The 21,542-nt window shown below is 51.9% G+C and overlaps 2 protein-coding genes across 10 annotated transcripts in view; one reads left to right on the forward strand and one right to left on the reverse strand.

Annotated features, from left to right (window-relative positions):
* The window catches only part of LOC125707100 (heterogeneous nuclear ribonucleoprotein R), a 36,230-nt gene that overhangs the window by 6,710 nt on the left and 7,978 nt on the right, over positions 1-21,542 (reverse strand). Inside the window, exons 13-14 of one of the 9 annotated variants that reach the window (XM_048974007.1) lie at positions 20,436-20,525; positions 17,742-20,239 (exon numbers count right to left, since the gene is read on the reverse strand). The gene's annotated coding sequence lies outside the window, so the exon portion shown is untranslated. Of the gene's footprint in view, positions 1-17,741; positions 20,526-21,542 lie in introns of all 9 variants that reach the window. The other 8 variants (XM_048974001.1, XM_048974004.1, XM_048974002.1 and 5 more) reach the window with 8 other exon arrangements.
* Positions 10,663-13,123, forward strand: LOC125707242 (pro-resilin-like). Its single transcript, XM_048974227.1, has 3 exons — positions 10,663-11,359; positions 11,673-11,777; positions 12,027-13,123. Exons 1-3 carry the CDS (start codon positions 10,663-10,665, stop codon positions 13,121-13,123), a joined length of 1,899 nt encoding a protein of 632 aa, XP_048830184.1.

Here is a 21,542-nt window from a genome sequence, read left to right on the forward strand (position 1 = left end):
GTGGCAAACACATCGGAAAATGAGAAACCCTAAATAAAATGAGAATACCTTGGCTGAATGATACAAGCCGCGCCGTAGGGGTAACAGTCACACGTCCTCAGGGGCCTTAAGCTCGGTCCTGCAGTGCCATCGGTGACTGCAGGGTCCACACTCTCCCCTGACTGTACATGTGAACCTCGGCCTGCCTCCATCAGGTCCGGACCATATGCCCAGGACCACTTGACTGCACTGTATAAGAGACTATACTGCACTGCCTACTCACAGCCTGGCTCAAACTGCCTTTGGGGCTCAATGTTAGGCAATTACAACGAATCATCTGTTGACTTAGAGACGCACTATTTCCAAGTCATCTGTGTGATTCAACTGCACTTTCTCACTTCTGAGCCAAGGGCATAAATCTGTATCTGGCTTTCCGCTTCCCCCTAGGCAGCTGTCTGAGACCCGCTTCTAATCCCTCTCAGAAGTGGGTGGGGGGGGGGGGGGGGGATAGTGAAGGCAGCCTGTTGTAATGGCGACTCGTGGCTGAGGAGTTTCCTTGCCCAAAAACCAAGTTTTTAGTGTCACAGACCAGGGAAAGATACCTTTGTGACAGACTGCATCAGCGCCTGAATTGTGCTGCTAATTTGTGGCTTTGCATGCTGATCCTGGCTCTAAAAGTCATTGATTCTGTCAGCTGTGGTAATTGGTTTGACTCATAGTTCTAATTAAGGGCTCCACTAACATCTAGTGGGCAAGTTGTTTTGTGGGTTGGGAGCCATACGGTATCCCAGTCCTCAGTACCACGTCTTCAGAGGAACCAGTGGCCCAGTGTGTGGGTATGGATATCGTTTGCCTGGGCAGGAGCTCACAGCCATCTCATGTGTCATGTGACCGACTGTGGGCTGGGGTCACTCTCAGGCTATTAAGCAAAGGCACTTCCTGGACACCCCCTTGGGAACTGCTCATTTCCGACAAACCCATGCAGGTTTCTTTGTGTGTGTTCCCTCGTCGACAGAAAGGCACTTCCACTTGTGGTTTGTGTTGTCCTGGGCAGCCCTGGCTAATACTCCACAGAGACCTCCGCAAATATCTGCTCAAAAGGTAGCTGCGCGCAGCTAACACCGCTGGTCTTGGCTCCAACTGAAGGTGAAATAAACCAGCAGAATAGGACAGACAACGAAAATACACAGCGGAGCAGAAACCAGCTGTGCTGAAGGTGCCACATACATGAGGTCGAACCGGCCGCGTTTTATCCATACCCACGCCCTAGGTAACCGGATCATCTACAGACATGGTACTGAGGACTGAGATATCGTATGGCTCCCGACCCACGGACTGCCCGCGTTTTATCCATACCCACACACTGGACCACTGGATCCTCCACAGACACGGTACTGAGGACTGAGATATGGTATGGCTCCCGACCCACGGACTGCCCGCGTTTTATCCATACCCACACACTGGACCACTGGATCCTCCGCAGACACGGTACTGAGGACTGAGATATCGTATGGCTCCCGACCCAAGCACTGCTCGCGTTTTATCCATACCCACACACTGGACCACTGGATCCTCCACAGACACGGTACGGAGGACTGAGATATCGTATGGCTCCCGACCCAAGCACTGCCCGCGTTTTACCCATACCCACACACTGGACCACTGGATCCACCGCAGACACGGTACTGAGGACTGAGATATCGTATGGCTCCCGACCCACGGACTGCCCGCGTTTTATCCATACCCACACACTGGACCACTGGATCCTCCACAGACATGGTACTGAGGACTGAGATATGTTATGGCTCCCGACCCACGGACTGCCCGCGTTTTATCCATACCCACACACTGGACCACTGGATTCTCCGCAGACACGGTACTGTGGACTGAGATATGGTATGGCTCCCGACCCACGGACTGCCCGCGTTTTATCCATACCCACACACTGGACCACTGGATCCTCCGCAGACACGGTACTGAGGACTGAGATATTGTATGGCTCCCGACCCACGGACTGCCCACGTTTTATCCATACCCACACACTGGACCACTGGATCCTCCGCAGACATGGTACTGAGGACTGAGATATGGTATGGCTCCCGACCCACGGACTGCCCGCGTTTTATCCATACCCACACACTGGACCACTGGATCCTCCACAGACATGGTACTGAGGACTGAGATATCGTATGGCTCCCGACCCACGGACTGCCCACGTTTTATCCATACCCACACACTGGACCACTGGATCCTCCACAGACATGGTACTGAGGACTGATATGTTATGGCTCCCGACCCACAGATTGCCCGCGTTTTATACATACCCACACACTGGACCACTGGATCCTCCGCAGACATGGTACTGAGGACTGAGATATGGTATGGCTCCCGACCCACGGACTGCCCGCGTTTTATCCATACCCACACACTGGACCACTGGATCCTCCGCAGACATGGTACTGAGGACTGAGATATGGTATGGTTCCCGACCCACGGACTGCCTGCGTTTTATCCATACCCACACACTGGACCACTGGATCCTCCACAGACATGGTACTGAGGACTGAGATATGGTATGGCTCCCGACCCACGGACTGCCCGCGTTTTATCCATACCCACACACTGGACCACTGGATCCTCCACAGACATGGTACTGAGGACTGAGATATGTTATGGCTCCCGACCCACGGACTGCCCGCGTTTTATCCATACCCACACACTGGTTGATTGGATCCTCCTGCAGGCACGGAACTGGGGACTGAGACATTATATTCACACCAAGCAGCGCTCTGCCAGAAGGCACCGCCTAACCGTTTCCATTTCAGAGCACTTGTGAATCTGTCTATAGAATCCATGGCATTTTCCACAGCAGCACATAAAAGCCCCTGATTTCATTATTGCTTTTACCAGCCGAGCAGCAGTCCTCAGCTAATGGGAATCTGAGCCAAAGAAACATCTTGGTGTGTGGAGTTGCTTGAGCACCCAGCCGACAGCTTTCAATTGGATGAGAGCGGCTTTTAAGGGATCAATTAAGGTCCATTCGGTGGGCGGCAGGCCGGTAACCGCAGAGCTGATATGCTCTCATGGGCGACCAGGCTGGCTTCTCTGGTACCCCGTCATTGACAACCCCAGGTCACTCGTCTCACTCAGTGCTCAAGCTGGAGGAATTGCATGTGGGGGGGGGGGGGGGTCCAGGGGAGTCAAGAGGAGGTGGGGGGGCAGCTGGGTAACTGGCTCTGCAGAGATGCCTTGCAGTTCTGTAAAAGCTGTACAGAGTTCTGCATTGAATCTGCTCACTGCAGCATGATTAAGGACAGCAGACACACCTGACCGGGTATCACAGGCAGGGCCCTCCCCACGACAGGCGACCCCCCCCAACGTCATAGGCAGGGTCCCCGTGACGGCAGGAGTGAGTCAAAAAGCCAGCCTCACCTGCCAACTCCACCTTTCCCATGTGAAGGAGGATGAGGAAACCAGCAGAGAGCATCTCCTAATGCCACTCACACACCATCGAGTCGCGTGACAACGAGGGACGGCCAGGTCCCCACCATGGCCCTCTGGGGCCACTTGAGCATTGTGCTAGAGCGGGTCAGCACCTGGGCCAGGCGCAAAGGCAGCATGGTGACAGGAAGGGTGGCACCAGGGAGAAGAATGACGCCCCCTGGCTCCATTGCTCACCGATGCCCAGCAATACTACTCTCCATGCAGCAGCCGGCCCAGGGCGCACCTGCAGACACACATTAACAAATGAGAACAACTCACCGGAACACTCTGTGCTGCATCTCATTACACAATGGCTTTACTTTTGTGCTGAGCTGAAAGCCTGCACCGCGAGTCACGCCCCACATCCCCTGCCACAGCCGCTCGGGCGGGGGGTCCATCAGGCCTAATCTCTCACCATCAAGGATGCACATCTCGTGGTCGTTACCCCGGCAGCCTCTGAGCCTATGAGTTCTAACCCTAACCCACATTTCCGGGCTCTGCATGCACCCCTGCCTTATCGCCGTTACTTAAGCCCTAATGAAGCTTCCGAAGGAAGGGAGATGTTGAAAAACCGGACCCTTGTGAGCGTCGGCCCTCAGAGAGCTGGAGCGGAAAGTGCTTGTTTCTCTAGGCAGCTGGCCAGGAACCCACAGAACCACAAGCTCACCAGAACGTGGAGGATTCAAGGAGCCAAGCTGCAAGGTCCTCAGCTGTTGATGGCATGTGCTCCGCTGATATTCCTACTGCTCTGTTTCTCTCCTACTGGCTCTGGTCATTTCGTTGATGAAAATTATGACAAACATGATTCGCAAAGAAAGATTTGTAATTGATGACAGACAAGAAAAAAAATTACTGGCTTCAAGTGGGTAAATCATGCAGTTCTGTCTGTAAAGTCAGTCTGTAAGTTCTTTGTGTCTGTGCTAGGCTTGGGTGAATTTCATCATGGGGGGCTGCATACCATTATGCCATCTCTAGAGGGAATGACAGTACGAAAAATTAGATACCGCCTAGTCTGTGCCACAGTCAGCTTTAGGTAGGAAACAAAGCACCTACATATAATTTCACATTTAAGACTCAAGCCACATGAGGCTGTGATGACATAGATGTTTCCTTGACGGCCAATCTACAGTCAATCTGTGAGTGTGTACAGAAAGTGAGATTTCCATCCATCCATACATTTTCCAAACCACTTATCCTGCTGGGTCACGGGGGGTCCGGAGCCCATCTTGGAAGCAATGGGCACGAGGCAGATGAGCTGACAGACATGACAAAAGTCTGGTGCTCAACAATACTGAGCCCTGGCACCGAGCCGCATGCCTTGACTGGCCCCCTGCATGGTGAACACAAAACGTATGCTGCACCACCACGAGAAGAGGGCTTATCTGCAATGCCCACGCCAGACAAATACTCTGCAAATACATCTTTAAATGCCACTGAAGAATCCATAATCTCAGTAATAAAAACAGCACACAAAATGGAAGCGTTAGAAGTGTTTTCATAATTACATGCATTTTCTAAGGATTATTCCGGGTTTGTCTTGTTGGGAACTACCACATTCACCAATGGGCTTGATTACTTAGCCTTCACTCTACTCAGCGCTAAGAAACACACATCCATATTCTACTAAGGTTACAATGAAATCAGTAATCCATTTATCACAGTGAAGTCTGACTTTGTTAGGAGTTAGAAACTGAATCATACGAACATTCTCTCCTGATGTTCAAAGGGGTGATTTTCCACAAATACTGAGTCAGCTGATAAAGCAGTAGATGACATCTAGGCATGCTGGTCTGCGAAAGGACCTCCCCAGGATGGAAAACAAAAATCGGTCCCAAGAGACAGCTCACTTTTGGCCAATCAGAGCTCATCTGGAGCCGTGTGATGGGCAGCAAGGTGGGCTGAGAGAGACACTAAAATGATGACTGTAGAGATGCATACAGTATTTAGTGCAGCATAGCTAATTGGCAGGAAGGCAGCAGTTACGCAGTATTTGTGTCTTTGTTCCGCCGCCAATGAAGTCCCTCGAGAGCCCCAGGTGGACGGGATCCACCATGGCTTTCCTCCGCATCATTATGTATCTTCTAGGCCTGGGTGATATGGACCAAATATCATATCGAGTAACAAGACGACAGTTCCCAGTTAAAGCCAAATGTCCACAAAGTAACACAGGGACGCTTATTAACAGATAGCTGTACGTTAATCCTGTCACTTTGTAACCGATATCAGAACGTTTGGTCCAACTTGATGCAAAAATTTCGTATTCAAACTATAAACACGTTCGAATTTGAAAGCGTCACTGTGACCTGTAAGCACTTTAGACCATGTGTCATCATTTCGTTGTTGGCTGACCCCTAAAACGTCAGAGTGGGGAAAACATGTTGAATAGCTTTGCGTTACTTCGGAATACTTTTGCGATCCCACTACACTTGCTATTTGAGGCGACCTGGTGACATGGATAAACGTAAATAATACAGTTAGACATGTCCTGTAAAGGTGCTTTAAGCATGTTTTGGGGGGGGCATATAGGTATTTGAAATTCATTCAAACTTGATTCCTGAAAAAATGACAGTCGTAGTATACGAACATGAAAAAAAATGGCTCAAAAATAAACCAAGGGGGGGGCAAGTAGTGCTCAGAGAGGGAGGGGGCCAAGCAGGACACAGTTGTGCAAAAAAACGGAGAGGAGAAACGGGCAAACTGGCGGCTCTACGAGAGTAATTTATACAAACCACAACAAACCACATGGATATAAACGATATCATCTCATCCTATATCTCGTATGAAAATATACCGATATATTTTAAAAACCTGACACGTCGATCAGCCCTAGTATCGTCTATTACCCCCCAGCCGTACATCCCCCGCCCTATTACCCCTCATTATCCTGTATCCGAGGTTAAAAAAAAAAAAAAAACTAAAAATAGTGCGTCTTGCAGAGCTTACAGACAGGTGCATAGCTCGTATCCCCCCCCCACACACACACACACACACACACACACACACACACACACACACACACACACACACACACACACACACACACACACACACACACACACACACACACACACACACACACACACACCATTTCTCCGGCCATAACCCTAATCCTTACAATGACACCCCTAACCTTAACCATAAGGAACCAAACTAAATAAAACAGTTCAGGCATCTTCAGTTTTTTTCATTGCAAACTGAAACAGGTTCAACATTTCAGCATTTAATATATAATATAACCTCCTTGGCTTTATTTTAGCAGCATTTGGACGCGAATTGGCATAGAATCCATCAATTCTGAGCCCTCTTTGATGACCTTGGGGTCCCAGTAACATACTTGAATTAGGGCCTAAATAAGCTTTTCTTTTGTGATACAGTCAATCCCACAAAGCCGCTGCTTGCAGGCTGATCACAGATTCTCTACAGGGTTTAAATTCAGAGAGATTCCAGGACAGTCAAGTACCTTGATTTTCTTCTTGTTGATGGAACTCCTCAGCATTTTGAACATACGGCAGAGGGCTAGATCACGCTGACAGGCACCTGACCTGTAAGGAAATGGAACAATGATGAAATCGCCTAAGTATGATGATGCAACTCCAACCCAGTGAAAAAGTGGCCAATTAAGGTATATTGTTGGCTTTCCGGAATGAAACCGGAATTTGCAGAAGGGTGTAATATAAACATAGGCCAGACACACAAACAGGCACACAGCTCACATATAAACTGCAACAGCACTTTTATGATGACATTCACAGATCTTTGTGGGGACTTAAAAAATGGTCCCCACACCATCAAAATATAAACCTAATCCACACACACACACACAGAGGCCCGCCCGCCTGCATCCATCACATGCAGCCATGGCAGCTCTCGTCACCAGTAGAGTTCGGTTCTGCTCTATGCCTCAGACCGACACCGTATCTCTGCTGAAGCATTATGTCGGTTTGACTTTACGCTGCACCATCAGCCACGCCCACGATGGACCCATGGCCCCGCAGATGGAGTGCTGAACAGCCCCAAAAGGCAGAATGATTGGCCATAACTTCCTCCACGGAGTGTTTACGCACTGCCTCCACAAATAGTTAATGTAGCCCCTCCCTGCATTGTCTACACACTCCCACCCTGAATACTGAACGCAGTCCCACGCTGCAATGTGTACAAACTTCCTCCCTGGATAGTGAAAGCACTCTCATTCTGAATAGTGCACACAGAGGGAGGATGACAGAGACAGAGGGAGGATGACAGAGACAGAGGTGTGTATCGCTTCCCCCAGGCTGCAGGGAGCAGACACTGATCAGCCCCGACCCGGTTCTGGCACCAGCGAGTGACACGTGGCCGAGAGAACCGGCCGAAGCATTCGCACCCACCTCCCCCTGCAGCTACACTATGTGACCTTTCGTGTGCATCACCACTGCCGATCACCGCGCCCCCCAGCCCCCACCCATGCTGTGAGCACGCTCAGTGGCAGCCTTGAATGCGCTGCCCGGATTGTGCCAGACACGATCGGGGTCAGCGGAGCCACTCCCTCCTGCTGCCAGGATTAATGTCAGCAGCCAAAGCTCACAGAGCAGGGGCATCATCACAGCGGTGAAAGCAGCAGGAAGCAAGAAGGAAGCTGAAGCTCATCACATCCCAGAAACCCCACGGCTCTCGTTAACTCTTTACTCTAACGAGCCTGATTACTCCCTCAGAAAGCCCTTGTTAACCCAGAAACCAAGGGTCACACTGGACAGGGCACCTGCAATACAAATGGACTGAATTTCTGCTGCGTGCACTGTTTTGGTCGCCACAAAGAGAAACTATGACTGCAATCAAAAAAAATGTCAAAAGTCTTGTATTTTGTTTGGTTACTTATGGCTAAGGGCTGAGTAGGGGTTAAGTTTGTTATTGTTGGGATTAAGGTTTTTCCCATTGAAATAAACGGTGTGTGTGTGTGTGTGCGTGCACGTATATATATATGTGACCATGTATGTGTGTTTGCCAGAGTGGATTTTTTTCCTGTTGTTTGAACAACACTACAATCAGCATTCAGCACGTGACACAAATACACAAACATTCACAGGTTGTAAACATCCCACACCGCTGTTGTAATTAATTTCATGCCTTGCCTTTTTTGTCATTTCTAGTACGCTGTTCTTCCAAATCTGTAAAGGATGTAATCTTAGCAAAATGGGAATCTGACATTTACATAATTTATTTGCATTGAGGACACTTTCTTTCAGAGCAGCTTACAACGACACGCTTTTATCTATTCCAGCGTGAATGTTTACTGATGAAATTCAGGTCACCTTGCTGCGGGCTGCGTGGTTTCTGTGCATGAGATCTGTACGATAAACGACAGCCTAAGTTCCCCATACAGACTAGAACCTTCCTGGTTTTGCCTGATACACACACAGGGCACACTGTCAGCTCACCCCAAGGACAGATGCTGGGAGAGGCTTGCACGACCGGCCAACCTTCCGGTATTTGCCAGCTCAGTAACCAGCCAAACGACCCGAAATGAGCCTGACAGCAGCAGAGTGTGGTCTCGCGGCAGGGCCCGTGCGTCACTGTGTTAGCTGAACGTTTGGGTATGATGTTACATAGCAGCCCGACATGGCAGAGCTCAGCCGTAGCGAGGAGACACCTTTCGACTCCCGCTGAAGTTATGAAATGAGAGCAAAATAAAGCCGGCCTACAGTATCGAGGTGTCACTCGGCATAAATACGGAATCCACCCCCAGCTACAGCGGAGCGCACCATCACTTTGCTGTCCACAGATGCCAGTGACGGAGCCGGGGTGTCCGGATCACTGCAGCCCACTGCTTATTCGTCTTCTTGCTATGACATGACTACCGGCTATATTTACAGCTGCGCAAGCCGTCACGGCGTAGCTAGCTGTCAAAATGGTCACTTTGAACTATCTGGACAAAAGATTAAGGGAAAACAACATGTGTACAATGCATATATTGTATCTGCATATATTGCTATCAGGGATATATAACAGCTATCAGTTATAATAATAATACCACAGAAGATCAGCAGCCCATCTTGCATCTCCTCCCAGGAAGGAGTTTATCTGTCTGTCATCTCCCCACTGCCACCGCGCTCGCAGCATTAAGCACGCTGGGCAAGCCTCCCGCCTCACGCCGAATCCGCCGGGTTGTTTTCAGAGAGCACAGAGAAATAACGCCTAGATAGATCATATACGCAAGGGTCAGTGCTTAAGCTAATTCTGCGAGTCAAAGATTATCCGCAGAATGGTCTGTTTGTTCCGGACTCCATTTAGACCTCATTCCTGTGACTGCTCTCACGACCATCGAAAGGCAAACATTAACCAAAGAGATGTTCTTCCTTGCACCGCATGTAAAAAGGATTCTAAATCCCCAGACACACACAAAATTGTTTTTTGCCGTCATGCTTATCAGGACGAGACCCACCAGAACACAGTTCGCCTCCTCATGATTTTCCTAGATTAAAGTTGAGCGTGATTGGTCTACAAAAACCAGCTTCTCCTATATGGTTCCCAAAATACTTCGTTGTGTTCAGTCTTTCAGTCTTCTCGCAGCTACCCTTCTCAACTAAATAACGACCTCAAGACAGCAAAAAAGCTGCCTAATTAATTACACCCCAGCTTATTTACATCTCCCGTACCCCTGTGCGGCTGCAAGACAGACGGGTGGACAGCTGGTGTCAGCCAGACGATGGCTGAGTGACAGCACGCTGTCAGTAAGGATGACACCCCGAGATGCAGACTTTGATGTCACAAAGTTAACACTGCCCTGTAAGCACAAATACAGACGCGCATCTGGAGTCTAAGTGCCATGCCCTGTTCATCATACAAGTCAGACGACCAGAAACCAGCATCTAAAGAAATGTTAATATGGCTGTAGGGACATGAGACTTGCTGCTGATATGATCTAAGACTCAGCGGAAAACGAGAAGTACGAGCGATCTGATCTGCTTCCTGCCAAACATGGATGAATCCATTTGATGCACCCTCGGGGCAGAGCTCACCTGGAACTTTTACACTCCGTGATGAGATTTTGGGGGTTCAATGAACGGATTGAGTGAGCCAGGGCTGGTGTCATCCCACAGCTACCTCTGTGACCTGCGGGTCTGCCATTCCGGCCTTGCATTGCTCACATCTGAACTGTGGCTCTCTATTGAAGGGCTTTTGTTTATATTTAAAGCAACTTTTAGCTAATTAAGGAGGGAATCGGGCATGACAGCAACGGTAGGAGCAGGACCGAGTGGTGAACAGGCCATGGAGAGAGCGTCCGCGGGGGCCGGTACCGGTGGTGAACAGGCCATGGAGAGAGCGTCCGCGGGGGGCGGTACCGGTGGTGAACAGGCCATGGAGAGAGCGTCCGCGGGGGGCGGTACCGGTGGTGAACAGGCCATGGAGAGAGCGTCCGCGGGGGGCGGTACCGGTGGTGAACAGGCCATGGAGAGAGCGTCCGCGGGGGCCGGTACCGGTGGAGACCAGGCCAAGGAGAGAGCGTCCGCGGGGGCCGGTACCGGTGGAGACCAGGCCAAGGAGAGAGCGTCCGCGGGGGCCGGTACCGGTGGAGACCAGGCCATGGAGAGAGCGTCCGCGGGGGCCGGTACCGGTGGAGACCAGGCCAAGGAGAGAGCATCCGCGGGGGCCGGTACCGGTGGAGACCAGGCCATGGAGAGAGCGTCCGCGGGGGCCGGTACCGGTGGAGACCAGGCCATGGAGAGAGCGTCCGCGGGGGCCGGTACCGGTGGAGACCAGGCCATGGAGAGAGCGTCCGCGGGGGCCGGTACCGGTGGAGACCAGGCCATGGAGAGAGCGTCCGCGGGGGCCGGTACCGGTGGAGACCAGGCCATGGAGAGAGCGTCCGCGGGGGCCGGTACCGGTGGAGACCAGGCCATGGAGAGAGCGGCTGCGGGGGCTGGTATGGGTGGAGGGGAGGCCGTGCCATGCAGATATCCAGACCCCCATGTGGTATACCTGCCACCATTGCTGCCATCACACAGATGGATGGGTGATGGAACAGATAAGCGCCTCGTGAATGATATGTAGCCCAGCAATTTGCCACTTCTTTCAGAACCCGGGATGATACTGAGAACATGAACACAAGCAGGATGGAGGTTGCTCCCCCCGTCAACCATGGTGTTTTGATTTGGACGCTTTTTGGACGATTTGGATGTCTGAGATTAAAGCTCTCTTATGCCTCCGCCTGCTCCCCCTCTCCCCATCCCCATCAGTTGGACACACTTGCTCCCTGGCTCTGGGTCACTCAGTCCCCAGCCTCTCCATCACTCCAGGGCTTGCAGCTGCCCTGACCCCCGGCGGCAGGCCACAGCGGCCCCGTGAGCCCCAGCACTGCCACATGTCTGTTCACTCCTCTGTAATGCACCACGGGGGAGAAATAGGTATCTACTGTGACTGCACTATGTCCAAAGAGCTGCTTCAAACTGTAAAATCTGCCTGAAGGCACACAGATAATATAGTGCAGCAGGAACCCGTATGACACCGTGTGACTCCACAGGCCGTTTATAGGCCGTGCTGGTAAGAATGGATTAAAAGCCCTCAGTGCCCTAACCTTCACACTGTCCCAGGAAAGGCCACACAGACTGAGGCCGCCCACGGCGAAACCACAGGGGCCATCGGACGCGCATGGGCCATGTGCGGAGGCCGCCCACGGGGACACCACAGGGGCCATCGGACGCGCATGGGCCATGTGCGGAGGCCGCGCACGGGGACACCACAGGGGCCATCGGACGCGCATGGGCCATGTGCGGAGGCCGCGCACGGGGACACCACAGGGACCAGACGCGCATGGGCCATGTGCGGAGGCCGCCCACGGGGACACCACAGGGACCAGACGCGCATGGGCCATGTGCGGAGGCCGCCCACGGGGACACCACAGGGGCCATCGGACGCGCATGGGCCATGTGCGGAGGCCGCGCACGGGGACACCACAGGGACCAGACGCGCATGGGCCATGCGCGGAGGCCGCCCACGGGGACACCACAGGGACCAGACGCGCATGGGCCATGTGCGGAGGCCGCCCACGGGGACACCACAGGGACCAGACGCGCATGGGCCATGTGCGGAGGCCGCCCACGGGGACACCACAGGGACCAGACGCGCATGGGCCATGTGCGGAGGAGCCCACGGGGACACCACAAGGGCCATCGGACGCGCATGGGCCATGTGCGGAGGCCGCCCACGGGGACACCACAGGGACCAGACGCGCATGGGCCATGTGCGGAGGCCGCCCACGGGGACACCACAGGGACCATCGGACGCGCATGGGCCATGTGCGGAGGCCGCCCACGGTGACACCACAGGGACCAGACGCGCATGGGCCATGTGCGGAGGCCGCCCACGGGGACACCACAGGGACCATCGGACGCGCATGGGCCATGTGCGGAGGCCGCCCACGGTGACACCACAGGGACCAGACGCGCATGGGCCATGTGCGGAGGCCGCCCACGGTGACACCACAGGGACCAGACGCGCATGGGCCATGTGCGGAGGCCGCCCACGGGGACACCACAGGGACCAGACGCGCATGGGCCATGTGCGGAGGCCGCCCACGGGGACACCACAGGGACCAGACGCGCATGGGCCATGTGCGGAGGCCGCCCACGGGGACACCACAGGGACCATCAGACGCGCATGGGCCATGTACGGAGGCCGCCCACAGTGACACCACAGGGACCATCAGACGCGCATGGGCCATGTGCGGAGGCCGCCCACGGGGACACCACAGGGGCCATCGGACGCGCATGGGCCAAGTGAGGAGGCCGCCCACGGCGAAACCACAGGGGCCATCACACGCAGGAAACATGTTCCATCGACAGTATATACACTGAGAAACCAGACACTTCACTAAAGCGTTGTAGGCGGGGCTACTAAACCAACCAGGCTGTGTTTATTCCACGAAGCCAGGGATGTAACGTTGTGACAGTCACTGGGAATTCATGTCTCAGCTCGAAGGGGCCTAGCAACGAACGTCTGCCTGTGTGCTCACACTGCAGAAGCTCCAGGCTGCACCGAGGCCCCGCCTGCCCGCTCTGATCCAGCACTCCTGAGCCACAGAGGGAGCTCAGCATTTCTGCCTTAGATGTGGTAAATCCTTTGTTTTATATTGAAAGATAATTAAGGGAATGAAGGGAATTTCAGTAACCTGTGGCGCCCCCCGGGGTCACGGCCGGCAGATTCCTGCACCTGAACAGGTCTGCTTGCCATTGGGTGCCTACTGCGCTGCAGAGTGCATGCACGGGTGGCCATGGAGGCAACGCCTGTGCATGACGGACGCAAGCAGGCCAGCCACCGAATAGCGAGAGGCTCCGTGGGACAGTTTCCTGGATAGCCAGACAGACACCAGCCCACAAGGATCAATGCTAATGACTCTCCCTAAGGACACATCCATGAGATTCCTGCTCTATCCGGGAAAAGATTCACAGGAAAGACAGCGAGTCCCTTGCTGCCCCCCACACCAGGGACCATGGCAAACTTGAACCGATCTGTGCTTCACTAAACAACCCCGATATGCAATACACTGTGGATGCAGAACACCAGATTTCTGCACTGGGAGCGCTCACATTAGTGCTTTTGGCAGCTCTCTCTTTAAAACAGACAGTAGTGTAAGCTGGGAAAATGATTCTGGTCTGACTTCGGACATGTACAACAAACTTACTGGCCAGAGAACGTGGCTGACCGTCAGTTTCATGACATCACAAAGACCAACAGCTGCCCTGTAATGATGGAGCTGGCTCTCTGCCGCGCCACAGAAAGCGGCACCACAAGCCACTGCCGCCTGACGAGAGGTTTTCTGGCACATGACACTGATACAAATGGGCCCGCAGAGCAGAATTTGTTTATTGGCTGCACGGGAATCACAGGGTTCAGCAGGGAGGCGTGGGGGGGCCAGGCTGCCCACTTACACCAGTGGCAGCAGAACCAAGTAGAATCTCAGGGGTTCTAATGACCATAGGATGAACTGAAATGGAAGAATTTGGCACTCTGGCGAAAACAGGCAGAGCTCAGAATTACGGAACGAGCTGAGCTCTCCGGCACTTTACAGAGCATCACAAAAGGCTCCTCTTCCCGTCACAGAACCGGCACACTCTACCTGACACCGACAAGGCTGAGGACCGAGAGCCACCCCGCTATCCAGAAGCACGTCCACACACCTGTGCCCTGTCCTTTGAGTCACACCATATCTTGAACTGCTGAAATGTTTGAGGAACTTGCAAACAGGCAGAAACCCCCAAAGCCCTAAAGGTCCCTCACGAGTTCACAGTCAGATCCAGCTTAGCGGCCCCGGCCTGCTCATCCCACAAACCCCTTAGCAGGTCAGCGTGCAAGCAGCAGAGCCCATCCGCTTACCAGCAGAAGGCGGCATCTTCTGTACACTGATAGCTGGTAGCTAGGATTTTTTCTGAATTAATTCTCAGTCTCTTAAGGTTGTGGAGAGGGTCCATCTCTGAGGCGGGCGTCTATGACAAGACGGTGCTCCCTGCTGTGTGATTCCGAAGTGCTAAAGCCTGCAGTCGGGAGAAGCTGCAATAGCTGACTATAGATTATTACAGCTGTCACAACTATACTGTACTGGTATGACGTTAGTCGCATTAAAGATCGGCACGTACTAGACGCTGTATCCGGCGGCTGCACTTCACTAATCCACCAGGCAATACGTAGAACCTCTGATGTTCTGCCACAGCAGCGGAGGTTAAGCTGAGCAGCCAGGAGCTTCTCTCAGCAGGCAGGACACGTGCCCAGCAGCAATGGCTGAATGCAGCCTCAACCCCCCCCCCCAATCTTCACCCCCTCATCCTGCACCTTACCGCACCAGTATATGTGCTTCCCATCACCATGGAGACTAAGGCTGTACATATGCACCACCCAACTGGTGCTGAGGCCAGTTCATTAGCTTGCTGGGATTCACTAGGTCCAGATCAACGCAAGATATACGGGACTGCTGTCCCTGTCAAGACAAGGAAATTACAGATCAAATCACACAACCAAGACAAATTAGACCCCAGCATCCACTACTTTTACTGGATGACTGATTATTTTTAGTGTAAAAATCTGGGAATGAGAGGAGAGCCATCTGATAAGGAGGCACCGAGGGCATTTTCCCCACAGGATGTTGGGTCCTCAGCCCTAATCTCGCTTGCCATGTCTGAGTCACTCTGTGACTCACTCTGGCCAGAATCTCCACATGCGAGTGGTGCTCTGGCTGCATTCCCCAAAGGCGACTTGTTCTGACCAGACTCCCCCCGGTTGGATTCCCCGCATACGACTCGCTCTAACCGAACTCCCCACGTGCAACGACTCCCCCAGGTCAGACTCCCAAGGAGACTCGCTCCAGCTGGACTCCCCCTGTTCGGACTCCCTGCGTGCGACTCAGTCTGGCTTAACTCCCTATCTTGCCACCATAAATCCAGACACTCTTATCCCAGTAGGATGTGACTCCATTTACATCCGGTGCTCAGCATCTGACAACAACTTGTTCCCCACCATCTGACCGCGAAGAGCCAAATCAAAGAGCAGTGACTGTGGCGTTAATTCTAACAAGTACATCAGCATCCCTTCAAGTTGACTGCATGTCAGAGGGCAACCGTCATTACCATACCCTGACAGGATGGGAGACAGGGCTGGGGGGCACCACAGCATCTAGAGCGTGACACCTGCCTGTTACAATGACGGCCAACATCCCACAAACATGGAGATTAAATTCAGCACAAAATAGCATCTGAGAGGCATGTCACCAGGAAAAGGGAGGCCTTTTATAGAAATTAGCAAACTAAAGAATAATACAGACACACACACACACACACACACACACACACACACACACACACACACACACACACACTGGCTCCGTCCATCTGTTGCTGTCACCCGCTGGCAGACCTGCGTCTGCTCCTTTACCCTCGTTTAGCACCAGTAGCTGCAGCTACGTAACCTTCCCTCCCACCCCCCCACCCCACCAGGACACCCATCCCATCAATCAATGGGCACCTGCAGCTTGAGCTGCACCCAAAATAGATATAAGACAATAAAGGGGGATACTTCTGTCCAGCTGCGTGGCTGACTGGCTGCAGGCGAAAGCAAACAATCAGTCCTGCCCCCCCGCCCCCCACCCGGTGTGTAGTACAGTAATACAGAGCCAACACCCACCCTGCCGGTGTGCAGACTAACGGGGGGGACGCAGACGCCAACTACTCCTGTCGTCTGCAGACATCCTGGGTGGCCTAGAGCAGTTCGGCACGACTGCTGGTGAAGATGCTACTTCAACACCTTTAGCTCCAGTCAAGCCTTGGCTGTTATTGTCCAACACAAGAGACCACTAATAAAAGGTTGTGTCTCCTGCTCTCCCACAAATGCAATCGTACTGCAATGGTGTTTGATTTATATGCAAAAGAATATAGTCAAACGTATAGTTATAGCACTACTCCTCTGCGGCTGACAGAAGGCCTCAGATAACAGGCTCCGTTTACCAACATCCCCTTCGGCCTCTTCTACTTGGCGGTAGAACCTTCTCCTCCCAGGACTTGCTGCAGCACCAGAGCCGGTGGACCAGGGCTCAGCACCTGCTCGCGTTGTTACCACGGATCCCGAGACCGAGGACAGAGACGAGGCCAAGCCCCCACCGAGAGGGCAGGATTCCCCCCCTTTCATACTCAGAGCTCGTTTCCCTATTGAACATCACTTTACAGGATAGATAAGTAACACAAGAATGAGGTTCATTGCATGTGACATTAAGTAAAACAAATGGTAATAATAGAAACTGCAAAGGAAAACATAACCTTAGAAAATGAATGTACAAACTATTCCATGTGTGAGCAATATTATAAGCTTCTCCATAGATCAAATGGTCTGGTTCACGCACAGGTGCAGTGAAAGCCAGCCATAAAATTAAACAGGTAAGCAATTAAGTGCCAACCAATAAAACACATGTCCAATTAACCCCAGAGTAGCTTCTCAAGAGATGGACCAAGCTCCATCCCAGAGAACACAGATTTAATCAATGCTAGAGGCAACAGCTCGATACCCTCGATCTCTAGGCTGGTGACAGGATGACAGGCTTTCTCACTGAAAAAGGGCACTTTGGCAGTCAAGCACACCCAATTAAAGGAGAACAGGTTACTTTTGCTGCGATGGGCTGGTCCCCCATCCTGGGTTGTTCCCCGCCTCGTGCCCGTAGCTTCCAGGATAGGCTCCGGACTCCCCCAGTGACCCAGAAGGATAAGCGGTTTGGATGGATGGATGGATGGATGGATGGAGGTTACGTTTGGCACAGCTAATGCCCTCACCCCCAGAATAAGAATAGATGGCTTCTGAAACAGGTTTGACCAAAAGCGTGACTCCTTCAGAATCACAATGCAGGTCCTTTCAAGAAACAACCTCTCCACTTTTAACTCCATCTTTGGAAAAGGGCCAGGGAACAGGCATCTTGGTGAGTGACTCCACCTTCACTGGCATCCCTCCAAAAGGAGAGGAAAATAAAGTGACCACAGTATGACCAACCACATCAGAAGCATTTCGGCACTTTGACGGCACAACTCACCGCCTTACCTGGGAGATAACACAGTAACACGTTTGCTAACCTTAAAATAATAATCTCTCTCCCATTGTCACAAATATGAATAGCTAATGATGAGGTCGCTGACTCAAAATTATGATCCCCTCCCTGAACAAACATCCTCTGCTGGCCCTAGTTATCTTCCGGTTTAACGTTGCCCATTGTCCCATACACCCCTGTAAAGCTTCCTGTAAGCAGCACATCCTCTCTGCCTAAACGCCTGGGGTAGCCAATCTTATCCGCAAAGGGCAGGTGTGCATGCAGGTTTCTGGGACAAACTTTAGGTCAGCTGGTCAAACCCAGGTGTGAGGAATCTTCAGCCAATCAGTCCTCTAATTAGTGACCTAATTAGGGAGCTGCAGTGAAAACCTGCATCCACGCTGGCCCTTTGCGGATAAGATTGGCCACCCCTGCTTTGATTGCCCATTGACATGACCTTGCAAATCTTTAAGGGAGAATCCTTAAAATGAGATTCGTAAAATCCCCAAGTGACTAAATGATCACCACATGTTCCTTCTTTAACACTAAGAAAAAGTGAGTTTCAGAAATGGACCTATCAGGGTGTTTCTGGTTAGATGTGGCACACTGCCAACTGCCCACCTCTTAATTAGCAAATCGTTTATTAAATCTAAGGAAACTAAAGAAATTACAAGGAAAAAAGACTAAACCATGCTTGGGCCTCAGGCAAACCGTGTGAAGTGTTACAATGCCCTCTAGTGCTGGTGCGATGCAAGTGACAAATGAACTGCATTTGGAAGTGTGACAGGATGGTGCAGAAATCCCTCCCAAACCCCAGAGTAAACACAGCGGGATCATAACCCTTAGCAATGACGACCTGATAGGGTAGTAGCCAGCCACAGTCAAGAGACAAAGATTGGTTGTTAAACCAATTATTATTGTGTATATGCATTCTTAACAACCGGCAATACAGTAAAAAAGTGTTACATTTAAAAGCAAATGGGTGAAAGTGGTGCATCGCCTGTTGTAATTCCATTTGTTCCAATGATAAATTCACACAACTTGAAATTTCTACAAGAAAAAATGAATCTGCCCTGTTGGAACTCTGGTGTTTATTTGTAGTGCAGTAGAGTAAATGGGAAATACAGCAGATCCGGCCGTTAGCAGAACTGACCCACATGTTCATTTATAACATTTGAATAAGTCATATGGGGGCGGCATGGTGGTGCAGTGGTTAGCACCTCTGGGACCCGGGTTCGAGTCTCCGCCTGGGTCACATGTGTACGGAGTTTGCATGTTCTCCCCATGTCGTCGTGGGGTTTCCTCCGGGTACTCCAGTTTCCCCCCCACAGTCCAAAAACAAGCTGAGGGTAATTGGACTTGCTAAATTGCCCGTAGGAATGCATGTGAGAGTGAATGGTGTGTGTGCGCCCTGTGATGGGCTGGCCCGCAGAGCAGACTGATGTCTTCCTGGTTTACAGACCAGTGTCAAGCAAGCTATTAAAATTACTCTGGAGGTAACTCCACATGTTCACATACAGCTGCTGGTGTGTGTGAAAGTTGTAGGACATCCTTGATTTGGCAGATTCATTCCAGTAAAACACAGAGGTCTGAAAGATGAAAACATGACCACGTGGCCTTCAAACACTGGGGGGGGGGGGGGGGGCAACAATATCCAGGCAGGCAGCCAAGAGATGCGGTCGAAGCGAATATGCCCACTGCAGAATCAGGTAACCGTGGAAGGAGGTCCTCTTGCAGACTTGGAGCTCACCACTCATGTTCCAATGCAGGCAGAGGGGAACAGGCACCCCTAACCTACTTCAGCTCCTGTGAGCCCACCTGATGCAGTCTGGGACTCAGTTGGGGTGCTGGGGTAGGCCTGCAGGCAGGACACCAACACGGGGGGCCCACAACCTCTGTAATCCTGTTAGCCACAGCAGGCATGGGGGCCGCTGACAGGAAGGGGGAGTTGGTTTTGAATTCAAAATGCCAAAAAGAGAGGGGAACCCTGAGAGATGCTGAATATGCATGAGATGAGGACTGACGGTGTTACCTGCCACAGCCTCGCTCGCTCCCGTCAGTCCTGGTGTCCTGCAGCAGTGTCCTGGGTTTCGGTGCCCGAAACGCACGTCAAAGGCAGCTTGGTGACATCCACATATGTTGGGGTCGCTCTGCCTGCCATAGGTTGCCTGGCCTGGGCTCGGCCTCTCAGGTGCCCCCCTTTCCGAAGCCCACAGCAGCTCTGGAATGTTCTTCGAGCCTCCCCCCCTCCTTTCACGCATACCATTACAGCCTCCTATTACCCATGGGACATTTTCAAGTCTCGCACAAACAAAACCATTTACCTCACACACTCAAAAGACCCTCTATTTCAAATGGCCCCTTTATCGGAAACTCAAACTTTTTCAATCCTGAGAACAATATAGCAACAAATAAAAGGTGAAGTGATGGAGGGGGGTGTCCTTACCCAGAAATCCTCATCTTTGCCTCGTCTCGAAGCCCCACCTACCAAGTCCAGATCGTGACAAGACAGGGGCGGGGGCCTCCTCACACGGGCCTGGTAGATAAGCCAGGTAAAAAAATAAAAAAGGCAAAGGGACAGATTACAAAAGAGCTGCACATCGCTGCCGGAGGTCACCTGACGCGACTCGGATTCCTTCTGTCTGACTGTCCTGTGTGATTTAAAGTGCCCTCATTTCAGGTCCCAAACATGACAGGGGGGTTGCTTGTGTTGTCAAATGTTCTCTATGAGACTGAGGAATCAGAAGGCAAGCTGGTTGTGGTTTCCATTCTGATAAGCATGACATGTAGGGGGGAAACCCTCACGCCCACTGACCTGAATATTCTACCAGAAGGGAGGTGATAGTCACATGACCAGCTTTCATTCCCCATTCGTTCGGAAATGGACCTTCATATAACTGTCACAGACTAGCAGTTTGCCAGGCTAGTGATTCCAAACGCAGCCAGACTTCAGACCAGAGGGCTGTAATGTCCCTGGAAGGCAGTGGCCCAGGTTTATTTTCAGCTCTTGGTGGTTCGTAAAGGCTGCAGCAAAAAATTTAGGAAACTCATCCATACACTTCACATAGAGAAAAGGCCAGCATACTTTCACAGATGGCTCACTACAGTTTTTCCCAGCATAGAAGCCCAGTGGCAAGTCGCTGCAGAGAACCATCACAAAACACTGCTTCCCAACGGAAAGATCAGACCTAGGTACAGCATAAAGGCACAGGAGGGTGTGTGTGCCTTTGATGAGATCAGGGAATAGCAGGGTGCTGCCGCACTCTTGGGGGAGCACTTAGAGAAACACTCAGTGTAAATGCTGGCACTCTTTACTAATGAGAGCTGGACATAACCAACCTCTGGCCATTTACAAAAATCTATCCCCAATGTAAGTGCTAGTCAACAATTTTCATTTGATACATGAATGAAATTGGCAAGTGTGTGAGGAATTTTCCAAGAGTCTAAGGGGGCTTGGTGGTTGACAATCCTATTTTGATCAGTGTCAATACTCAGGGAAAACATCGTTCAAACCATGACAAAATCACCACAGTGCAAAAGGAGATATACTTAC

This window comes from Brienomyrus brachyistius, chromosome 14, assembly GCF_023856365.1.
Source record: "Brienomyrus brachyistius isolate T26 chromosome 14, BBRACH_0.4, whole genome shotgun sequence".
Lineage (NCBI taxonomy): Eukaryota > Metazoa > Chordata > Actinopteri > Osteoglossiformes > Mormyridae > Brienomyrus > Brienomyrus brachyistius.

Coding starts and splice junctions, on each gene's coding strand:
- LOC125707242 (XM_048974227.1), top strand. CDS start 10,663: ATGACAGCAACGGTAGGAGCAGGACCGAGTGGTGAACAGGCCATGGAG. Junction 11,360..11,672: donor GAGAGCGGCTGCGGGGGCTG/GTATGGGTGGAG, acceptor CATCCCCATCAG/TTGGACACACTTGCTCCCTG. Junction 11,778..12,026: donor CGGCAGGCCACAGCGGCCCC/GTGAGCCCCAGC, acceptor ACACTGTCCCAG/GAAAGGCCACACAGACTGAG.